This window comes from Styela clava, chromosome 2 (genome assembly GCF_964204865.1).
Source record: "Styela clava chromosome 2, kaStyClav1.hap1.2, whole genome shotgun sequence".
NCBI classification, from domain to species: Eukaryota; Metazoa; Chordata; class Ascidiacea; order Stolidobranchia; family Styelidae; genus Styela; species Styela clava.
In genome coordinates this window covers 3247466-3259517 of record NC_135251.1, presented here as the reverse complement: position 1 = coordinate 3259517, position 12052 = coordinate 3247466, and the positions used below count along the sequence as shown (strand labels likewise).

The 12052-nt window shown below is 35.0% G+C and overlaps 1 protein-coding gene and 1 pseudogene across 2 annotated transcripts in view; both read left to right on the top strand.

Moving 5' to 3' along the window:
* The window catches only part of LOC120335766 (carnitine O-palmitoyltransferase 1, muscle isoform-like), a 201212-nt pseudogene that overhangs the window by 82547 nt on the left and 106613 nt on the right, over positions 1 to 12052 (top strand). The window lies entirely within an intron of this gene.
* Positions 7936 to 10759, top strand: LOC144419901 (uncharacterized). The gene is made up of 3 exons (XM_078110110.1): positions 7936 to 8685; positions 9000 to 9103; positions 9526 to 10759. Exons 1-3 carry the CDS (start codon positions 7992 to 7994, stop codon positions 9658 to 9660), a joined length of 933 nt encoding a protein of 310 aa, XP_077966236.1. The 5' UTR covers positions 7936 to 7991; the 3' UTR covers positions 9661 to 10759.

The window sequence follows — 12052 nt, the reverse complement described above, 5'->3', positions numbered from 1 at the left end:
AACTATTGTTTCTCCCTTGATGAAAACTCCCAACTTCTAGCACCAGGCTGTATTCAATGTTACAATGCATTTCTGTGTAATATGAATAATATGGGTTTGACAAAACTATGATGAATATGACTGTTATATATTTTATCCATATCAGATTGTTCTTTGTATTTGTTTATTTCAACAGATTGATCGGCTGTCTCTGAGTGAAAATCGAACTGCAAACCATGAAGATATTGTTGCAGTTGCAAATCTGCTTCCTAATGTTACAAAGAAGTTATCATTGGTAGGATGGAAAATTGCTGATGAGGATAAAGAAATATTGCAGAATCAATTGAATGAAATTGGATCTAAGGTTTGAAATTCTTTCTGCGATAATCTAAATATAAAATATGGGACAGACATAAAATCAACGATTTGCGTAAAAACTGAAATAAACTGCAAGTTTAAATTGTTCCCGCTGAACTGAACACTTCAAAGTTTCACCGAAGTGTATGTTATTTATATTAAAATATAATGTCATCGTAGTCAATGTGATTGTGTTGTACATATTCAATATTTGCTATTTTTTAATTAGGTTTATTTGTGTTTTGAAAAAAAGAACAATTTCATAGTACATTTTTTTAGTTCCCAAAATTTATCATTCATCTTGCTCTACTGCATTGATTATTTATTTTAATTTTAAACTAATAATTTTACAATACCAAGGTTTTGTATCAAGATTCATTTGTGTTTCTGTTTCGCCAAGCAAAAGTCTGAATTTGAAATGAATTTACTAATTTTTTCACAATTTTTATTTTAATTAATTACCAATTGTAGACTGTCAGTTTAGTGGGTAATCGAAGATAAGATAAAGTATGCAAATTTTGAAAGTTATTCAATAAATGGAAGAATTCATAATAAAATAAGCAGCACTTTTATATAGTATGGTTTTATGGGAAAATGCATCAAATTTCAGCACTGGAATCATTAGATACCATTGTCTGTTTAAATATTGTGCTGCATGCTTAGTGCTAATCTTGTATAAAAACTTTATTCATTACAGGTACTAGGAATTGAGTTGGATAGAACAATACTCAAAAGTCAAAGCAAGTCAGCAGATGCTACAACTAATGTTTTTTCTAAACAACTTCCGGCCAAAACTTCAAAAGCTGAATTTGGTAAGTTTTAAACCTATTTTTTAAATTGAGCGGTGCTATGGTATGATAAGTATGTAATGGTCATCAAGTATTTTAGTTATGGTCATCAAGTAGTGTTCATTTTTTGGGGGATTTATTGTTAAATAAAGATGGAAATATCGAACAAAATTTTCAGTGTGATATGATTGAATATAAATCTAGGGTATTCAAAATTAATTTCATGGGAAAATATAAATTGTTTCCAAGTTGTTACATTTGGTTGCAGAGCATTGTTATGGATAGATGCTTGGCATACCGATCTGATTATCTTGCGCGGTTCACAGTTTCGGAACTTGGGGATAATTAGGTGTGGGAGGTTTGCTGACTTTCAAGCCGTCAAATAGTGGTTTCTAACCCCAACCCACTGGTTTATTGAGCTTCCTTCACCATCAAGTCCATGCATCTGAAACAAATAACTAATTAATCCCTCACCCAATCATGCATTGGTAACCAGATAAGAGGCCATGGTTCACTGTATAAGCCGCATTATTGATTTACCTTTCTTTTCCGGGTAAAATAGGAAATTCTATCCTAATTTCTGATAAACGATGTTACATAGCTGAAAACAGAGTCTTAAATACGATCATTTTTTGATTATTATTTATTATTCTTTCTCAGAATCACCAAATGACAGTTTTGAGAATACTGGAGAAAAAGTGGAGACTTTACAAGAAGTAGGAAGCCCCGGGTTAGATATAATAGTACCTTGTATGATATATAATAATCACCTATATTTCAATTGTCAAAGATAGTGATGGCCTAGTGCAGCGGTTCCCAAACTTTATGTTCGTACGGCGCTAAATTATCAGGGAAAAAATCGCTGTACTCGTACATGGAACTTGCTGCCTTTGGATAAAACTGAATTTTGTGATCGTTAATGTGCATTTTATGCTTTTTAAAGTTTGTCAATATGTGCACCTCAAGAAAAGGGAATGCCATTAAAAAACATTCACACTTATTTATCTAATGAGAGATGTGCAGCAGTTGCTCGGAACACATCTTTTCAAAGCATGATGTTATACTTATAATACACATGCATTTCTCTCTCTATGTCCAAACGTAACCGGTATTTTGTTTCGATTGACACCACTGCTGAAAACCCAGCTTTGCAAAGATAGGAGGTTGCACTTGTGGCCATTTCAAACACGTGCTTGAACAAAATTCATATAAGTCATTAAAATCTGATGTCAAGTTGACAAATTGTTCAGCTTTGCTTGTTGATAAGCATATATATTTATATACACATCATTTAAAATGAGAAATAATAAAACATTTATAATAATTACAATATGTAAAAAGGTTTAAAGCCCATGCCAACCAGCTTACATGGTGCACAATCTTTAACACTGTGGGTGAGGGGAGAAGGGTTTTGAAATCGAGTAATAGGGGCTGTTATTCTAACCAATGAAAAAAAATTAATACATTTGCATTCTCCAATTTTATCTTCAGAAGTGAACTCCCACTGTCTGAAGAAGAAGCTGAACAATCAGATAAAGAAGTAACGGAACAACTTGCAAAGCCAACTCAGCATAGTAAGTCAGTCGTTTTAATAGAATCAGATGGTGTTGGGCTGAGTTAAATGCTTGTAATTATGAGAAAGTGCTGAACCATTGAGATGTTGGAATAATACAGGGGGTGTGCAACATTTTTTGCTGGTGGGCTATATAACCAACTTCAGACATTCAGACAAAAAATTTCACTTTTCCATAAACATAAAGAATTGAAAAATTCCCACAATAACGAATCCCATTCATGTAACAGTTTAGTGGGACATTGATAACTTCAAGATTATGCATAGCTTGCTAAGATCAGCTTTAGAACTGTCAACATAAACAGTCTTGAGATTGGGATTTTTTTAGTCTTAGGGGGGGGGGGGGGGGGGAGCTTGACGGAACGGTTTAGGGCCCACGAGCCAGAGCCACCTGTTGCACACCCCTGAAATAATTGAATCTGTCCTCAACCAAATTTTCACACAAATAGTAAGGTTTGGCAAATCAACTGCTAAACTGGACAAATGTAACCCACTCCAGGTTGGAGAAGATATCAACTCCAGCTCCAAACTACAAGGAGATCAAATTTTTAATATAATTAATTGCCGTGTACATGCGTTTTTAATACACTGTTAGGAACGCTTGGTCCACTTCATGTTTTTGAGTTTCAGTAAAAAATTCATAAAAGTCTAAAATTACCGTATTACCCAGATAATTCAACATTCCAACTTCTACTCCAGACTTTGAGTTTGAAAATACCACTTTAGCTCCAATTCCAATGAAAACATTTTATCCTGCTTTTAGCATATATCGCTAACTGAGTCTTAGATTTTCTATTAGTTGCACATAAATCTTTGTATTTGGCTTTTGCTTGAAAAAGTCACTCACAGTTGTTTTATTGTAAGCCTGCTTTATTGATTCTAAAATATCTGAATTGCTACTCACTACTATTTTATATTCGATTTTGTTTTTGAATTTTGTATGAATTGCCCAGAAATAATTTTAAGTTCACAGCTTATATTGAAAATGTTTTTTATTGAAGTATGCTAAGTCGAAATATTTATTTATAGCTTTGCCGCAAATTGAAAATGTTTCGTCTCAAAGAAGTGGATCCGACATTCTTTTGACTTGGAATGCAGTATCTGACAGAAACGTTCTATACAACATAGAAATCTTCTGTGATGATGTGAAACTTGGAGAGACTCACACTACAGAGGTTCCTCAGTATAGAATGAAGTCACCTATACTTGGTAAAAAATATCGTTTTCAAGTCTGGGCCAAAGATGAATTGGGAAACTCTGGCATCAAAACACAGTCAAAGAATGTTATCAAATGTAAGTTATGGCCATTAATTATTAAGTGAAGTAGAAGCCTTATAATTCAACTTGTTTGTTGTTCTAATAAATAGTCGGTGAGTGTATCTGCATGGTGGCGCCCCATCATCATTGTTATAAAAATATCAAGCATTTTCATTCTGAAATTCACTTATTGGTGCAATTTGGGTTAGACAATGTTGTTTCAATGACATATTGATCGGTCTTCTGTGGGCCTTGGTAGCAATGTTGGGGGAACTAAAGTAACTCACTCATTCGAACTTGAATAACAGCCATAGCAACTTTAATTAGAACTCAAAATAAATTTTGGGCAAGTATTTGGAATAGCAAAAAATCAATTGAATATGAATTGCCATACATATCAATGCTGTATAGTTGTAATGAGAATAAGGCTTACTGGCATAAAATCAGTGGTTTCAAATGACCTTTTTTTTAAAATGAAAATGATTTACATCCGTTGACCAAGGCACAGTGTTTTTATTCTACCATTTGTGGTAATTCAAGATTTGTTCACTGACGTTCGACTGCACTATGTCAAACTGTTATGTGAAATAATGGCACCCCCAAAGTATGTGAACCAATATACACCGGAGCGTCAGAACTGTCAACATAAACAGTCGGATTGGGATGTTATTCTTGGCGGGGAAAATTTGAATGCTGACAAGGGCCACACTGAATAGCTTGACGAAACGGTTTATGGCCCACGAGCCACCTGTTGCAGACCCCTGAAATATTAGAATATGTTCTCAACCAAATTTTCACACAAATAGTAAGGTTTGGCAAATCAACTGCCAAACTGGACAAATATAACCCACTCCAGGTTGGAGACGATATCAACTCCAGCTCCAAACTACAAGGAAATCAAATTTTGATTATAATTAATTGCCGTGTGCATGCCTCTTTAATACACTGTTAGGAACGCTTGGTCCACTTCATGTTTTTGAGTTTCAGTAAAAAATTCATAAAAGTCTAAAATTACCGTATTACCCAGATAATTCAACATTCCAACTTCTACTCCTGACTTTGAGTTTGAAAATACCACTTTAGCTCCAATTCCAATGAAAACATTTTATCCTGCTTTTAGCATATATCGCTAACTGAGTCTTAGATTTCCTATTAGTTGCACATGAATTTTTGTATTTGGCTTTTGCTTGAAAAAGTCACTCACAGTTGTTTTATTGTAAGCCTGCTCTATTGATTCTAAAATATCTGAATTGCTACTCACTACTATTTTATATACGATTTTGTTTTTGAATTTTGTATGAATTGCCCAGAAGTAATTTTAAGTTCACATCTTATATTGAAAATGTTTTTTATTGAAGTATGCTAAGTCAAAATATTTATTTATAGCTTTGCCGCAAATTGAAAATGTTTCGTCTCAAAGAAGTGGAACCGACATTCTTTTGACTTGGAATGAAGTATCTGACAGCAACGTTCTATACAACATAGAAATCTTCTGTGATGATGTGAAGCTCGGAGAGACTCACACTACAGAGGTTCCTCAGTATAGAATGAAGTCACCTACACTTGGTAAAAAATATCGTTTCCAAGTCTGGGCCAGAGATGAATTGGGAAACTCTGGCATAAAAACACAGTCAAAGAATGTTATCAAATGTAAGTTATGGCCATTAATTATTAGGTGAAGTAGCAACCTCATAATTCAACTTCTTTTTTGTTCTAATAAATAGTGAGTGTATCAGTATGATCCCATCATCATCATTATTATAACAAATAGCAAGCATTTTCATTCTAACAACTTAGGGTTGCAATTTGCGTCTGACAATGTTGTTTCTATAACACATTAATCGGTCATCTGTGAGCCTTGGTAGCAATGTTGGGGGGACTCGAGTAACTCACTCATTCGAACTCGAATAACAGCCTTAGCAACTTTACTTAGGACTCAAAAAAAATTATGGGCAAGTATTTGGAATAGCAAAAAATTAATTAAATATGAATTGCCATACATATCAATGCTGTATATTTGTAATGAGCAGAAGACTAATTGGCATAAAATCAGTGGTTCCAAATGACATTTTTCCGAAATTAAAATGGTTTACATCCGTTGACCAAGGCACAGTATTTTTATTCTACCATTTGTGGTAGTTCAAGATTTGTTCACTTACATTCAACTGCACTATGTCAAACTGGCACCCCCGAAGTATGTGAATCAAGATACACCGGAACGTTGTATGTGTACCAGGTTAGGGTTAGGCCATATTTTTGTTATACAATTTTTTTTTTATTTCTATTATGAGTTCGGGGACTAGCCAAGTGACTCCCACAGTATTTGTACCGGGAATTATGGCTTTATCCTAACCTGGTACACATATTGGGTTCGGGGACGAACCAAGTGACTCCTGCAATATTTGTACCAGGAATTATTGCCTAATCTCAACCTGGTACACATATTGAGTTTGGGACTAGCTAAGTGACTCCCACAGTATTTGTACCTGGAATTATGGCCTAATCTCGACCTGGTACACATATTGAGTTCGGGGACTAACCAAGTGACTCCTGCAGTATTTGTACCTGGAATTATGGCCTAATCCTAACCTGGTACACATATTGAGTTCTGGGACTAAGCAAGTGACTCCTGCAGTATTTGTACCCGGAACTATGTCCTAATCCTAACCTGGTACACATATTGAGTTCTGGGACTAGCCAAGTGACTTCCACAGTATTTGTACTTGGGTGCTCCCGAAGTATGCGAATCAAGATGGCAGACATCGGAACGTAAAATGGGTAACAGGTTAGGGTTAGGAGATAATTTTTTTCCAATTTTCCTTATTTTAGTCCTATTATCAGTTCGAAGACTATCCAAGAGCCTTCCGTAGTATTTATACTTAAAATTATGGCCTAACCCTAACCTAGTAAACATATTACATTCTGATGTCCGCCATCTTGGTTCGCATACTTCGGGAGCCCCTGTACTTGGAATTATGGCATAATCCTAACCTGGTACACATATTGGGTTCGGGGACGAACCAAGTGACTCCTGCAATATATGTACCAGAAATTATTGCCTAATCTCAACCTGGTACACATATTGAGTTTGGGACTAGCTAAGTGACTCCCACAGTATTTGTACCTGGAATTATGGCCTAATCTCGACCTGGTACATATATTGAGTTCGGGGACTAACCAAGTGACTCCTGCAGTATTTGTATTTGGAATTATGGCCTAATCCTAACCTGGTACACATACTACGTTACGGTGTCCGCCATCTTGGTCATGCTTCGAGAGTACTGAAAAATTTATGCAGAAACCACTATTTTACTGGCTCCGAAACACCATCCTCTTCCTTTGAATGTAATTAATGAAAATATATCGTGCTCTGGTCATACAAGCAATCTAAATTTATGGAACCGAATCATTTTTCTATACCTGAATGTGGATACGTTGTTCCATACCTAATGGACCTGGGAAAAAAAAAATCAAAAATTCTAACTCAATACACAAGAATTGCTCTAATAACTTATGTTAACAAATATTATGTCGCATTTCCAGTGCTAGCAAGCCTTTTCTACATTTTGCCTTCTTTACGCCAAATGTTCAAATGACAGTGAAATTAGAGCTGAGCCTGCTGTGATTTATGTCCAAGTACCCATTTCCTGCTCAGCTACTTTTTGCATTTTATTTCAGTAATTAGCAATCTTCTCATTTTGTAGGCAATGACATCCTTTGACTAATGGGCTTCCTGCATCTGAAACAAATTACTGGCTAACTATTCTCATAGCCGACATGGACTGGTGATCGAACAAGGGCCGTGTTTGCCATGCGATTGAAACGTCTTGTCCCTTTCCCCGGGATATATATAGATATCCTAATGACATTGGAAGGGTTCTTTAGATAACTTTGGAAGCACCTCATTTTTTATTGCATTATAAAACAAATCTATATTTTTAGCGGAAAATGTTGAAGTTGCCGGTGGCTCCATGAGACTAAATGAATGCAACGTCACGTTTCCTAGTGGAACTTTCAACAAACAAACAAAGGTCTGGATGTCAGTTGGAATAGACAATTCAATATGCCCCAAAGAATACATTGGTATCACACCAGTTTTCGATATCAGTGCAGATTCGGAATTCCTCAAAGATGCGATCGTGCAAATCAAGTCATGGTGCGTCGGTCTGGAAAAAGACAAAATTGACATATTACATTTCTCAAGTAAAACTGACTGGGACATTATTAACCCTGATCGAATCACAGAGGATAACAGCATAGAATTTCGATGTAGAAAGTTTAGTCTATTCACTGTCGCCATCAAGTGGTTAAAATGGCTAATTGGCAAACAACAGGTCATTGTGGATAACTGCCTCTATATTTCAAACAAAAATGACTTTCATTTCACATTTTATGGCCAATGTGAGACTGTTGAAACAAGAATCAGATCCCATTTCAGAGAACTAGGGGCACGTCTTGCTCCAATTTGGTTCAATCCAATCTCTTTGGAAACTGGTGACAGACTTGGCCTCGAGTTACAGATTGATCGGGGACAAGAAGACTTACAATTCAATATGCCCCACGGACAATTTGATTGTAACTACGCATTTCTAACATCCCAGAGACATACATTAAAATACCGTCTTCTTCCTAATTTGCAAGAATATCCTGAAAGACTCATCATTTGTAGAGTTTTGAAGAATGACGTTTTGAATGAAATGCAAGACTTTGATTTTCCATTACCCCCTGCAGGTAAGTGATACTGGGAAGAGGGCTGTATAACATGTTGTGTTCCGATATTCTTGTTTTGATAATGTCCTAGTTATGACTCTGCTCTCTAACCTATTGTTCCCCCAAAAATTGGTTGTTCGAGTTGTCATTCAACCACTCAACGTGATGTAGTTGTTAAAAAGAGGCTTTCTGTCGTAAAAAAAAATTTCTAGTTTGGCTTATTTTGTTTAGTTTCTGTTTTTGGAAACTTGTATTGCCCTATAAACATTACTTTTGAAACGTCAAAGTTGAAATATATATGATTATGAATCTAATGTGTATCTCATAATGTTTAGATATGCCAGGACAGCAAACTACCAATTTCCTCGGAGATGTTCATGTGGCAGGGAACATGAATCTCAATGAACAAGAAAACAATCGTCAACAACCTATACAAGATGTGAGTAGATTAATGGTATTTGCGAAACAGCTGGTAAAATCCAGTTCTATTCCTCCGTTATAATTGTTTGGGTTTTTCTTCAAAGCATAATTTTTAAAGGAACCAGTGAAATGGAATTCTTATAAAAAGCTATTTATTATTTGTGTTATAGTGATTGTTTGAATATTTCGAATAGGTTGAAATATTGTCCAATTGTCCATACACTTTCTCCTGTTATGTGCACAAAATCATAATATTACCATGAAAATAATCTAACCTAAATAAATTTATCAAATATAATATAATGTAAATAAATATATATAATATAAATATAAGATAATATACAACTCAACCTCACATTATAAATATCCCTCCACAAGACATGCATTTGATTTGACTAACAATATATTATGCTGAAATTGACAATTGTCTGTTTTATTAAGGCACAGAGAGAAGCAGAGCAGCAAAGAGATGCAGATGAAAACGGGGACCATGAACCAGAATTGATTTTCCAAATTGCTATTTTCTTGTTTGTAGCTGTTTTTCTCAGCGCTTATTTTGCGAGGCGGCACACCTGATTAAACCCTATAATTTGTTTCTGGCTGGAATTTCATAAACTTTATCGGAATCTCTCATATTGACGTTTCTGCGCTCCAGAAGTATTCATAACAGGGCATTTTCCATTAGAATACTTTGCTTAATCCGCACATTGGTAAGAATACGGCACTCCAGAAGTATTCGTACTAAAGTGGGGATTAACTAAGGCAAAGTATCTTAAGGGAAAATGCGCTGGTACGAATACTATGGAAGCAAAGTATCTTAAAAAAAAATGCTCTGATACGAATACTACGGGAGCAAAGTGCTAAAAAAATGCCCTGGTAGGAATACTTTGGGAACATCTACTTTTTAACTACTAGGTAACTAAAACATCCCTATAAAGTTTAGAATTTGTGTGCCAACACGCAACAAGTTATAATACTAAGTAGGTTGGGAAAAAATGGCTGTTATTATAAATGTTGGATTTTCGTGATAAATTTTAACTCTGGCTAAACCTAGTAGTTTGACAAAATGTTCCAGAGAGAGCAAACTGGTAGCTGAGGTCTTTGCTGTAACAATGTTGCCCCTAATCTATGTGAAGTAACAACAGATGTGAATGATAAATTCTATTTTTTTTATAATATTGATACATGTAACAATGACATGCAATGCTTATTGTAAGTTTCCATTTTTTGTTTTGTATATGTCAGCATTTTAAACTTTCATGTACTGCAATCAGCTTGTCTTGTTTATCATGATTGACAACACTGTACATAATCTTGCTGTATTGGATTAAAATAACAATTGCATAAATAATTCAACTCATCCAATTTTCAATCCTTCCTAATGTATATAGGTTTTCTATATAACCTTGTGTGTTTTCCTATGTTTCAAAACGTAAAAAAAAATTAAAAATAGTCATAAAATAGATATAAAAAAATTTCCATGTTTAAAAAAAATAAAAAATAGCAAAAAAAAAATAAAAAAACAGTAATAAAAATTAAAAAAAATTCATGTATTCCCTAAATTTTATGTTATAGAAAAAAAATTAAAAAAAACTAAAAAAAAATCAGAAATAAGCTCAGAAATTGAGGAGGCTTATATATGAGTGGAAATATGAGGGTCCACTGAAGCCCCAAAACCTACTGAGACCATAAGACATTGTAGTGTAAAATTACATGCCAGTGAACACTGATTGGTGTGAGACTTAAAGTACTCACAGGCAGAGCTCATGGAGTAGCCTATTAGCTCTCATTTTAATTCTTCTTTTTATTTTATTGAATTACTTCATTATTAAACTATATTGAATCAAAGGGTTTCCGATATTAACCAATGTCATATTATGTTTATATTTCTCTCAGATCTCAAACTGACTAACGTTGTTCTTGGCGCTGTTGTGTCAGGATCAATTGCTAAAAAAATTTCTACGGCTAAAGATTGTTCAAAAATTTATGTGGTCTCTATGAAATTCGTATTTATCTTTTCTGTGTGATGACGTCATTAAAATAAAAAATTTGCATCATGTCTTTGTTCCATGACCGCATTTCAGCGATCTTGTCAGACTATCAGTTCTGTAAGAGATCACGCAAGATTAGCAATTTCACATACCAACCCAGGAATGAAACAAATATGTGCTAAGCTGCAAGCACATTCTTCACACTAAGGTTAATAGGCACCGTTTAGTTGCAATAAATCAGCAACTCAATTTGTGTTGCAAATTTGAGGAGTGGCAGCCGATTTGAATAGCTCTAAGCTATGTTCTGTATTGTAATTTAGGTTTGAAATTATTGGGCAAATGCCCCAGAGAGGTATAAGGGGTCCGTAGGCGTGGTAACTTTGGGAACAACTTTTTTAGATGGATAATTTTATGAAGCTACATTTGCAGTATATGTGCAATGTCTCAAACCTGATGCTACAGCTCATTATTGAAAGCAATTTTTGGCTGAAAAATAAACGAGAATATCGGTCAGAAACCGAAGACTTATCGATCGAAAGTTAGGGGATCCCCCAAAACAGAAACTGCGGTTTCGATTCGAAAAATTCTGCAAACCCGAACTGGATTGTTTTGATTAGTTTTCAGCCAATATCAGAAATGTAGGAAACAATAGCCAACTCCCCATGTCGTCGAAATACTACTCGAGGAAATACTTTTATGAAGAATTCTGCAAATCCGAACTGGATTGTTTCGATTAGTTTCCAGCCAATAGCCTATTTCTGTATTTACCAATCCTATAGTTTGTGTTAAATACAACGGCGCTAACCCAGGTTGCGACGGCTATTCAAACACAGCCTAGCGATATTTTGGTGAGGAATTCTGCAACCCCGAACCTGATTTAGGGATATGGACATTGCTTAAACTTTAAGGGGTAATTATAAGTAACGAGATACGATCTCGCGGCGTGTATCCTTCGCTCTGACTCAATAGTGTGGAAA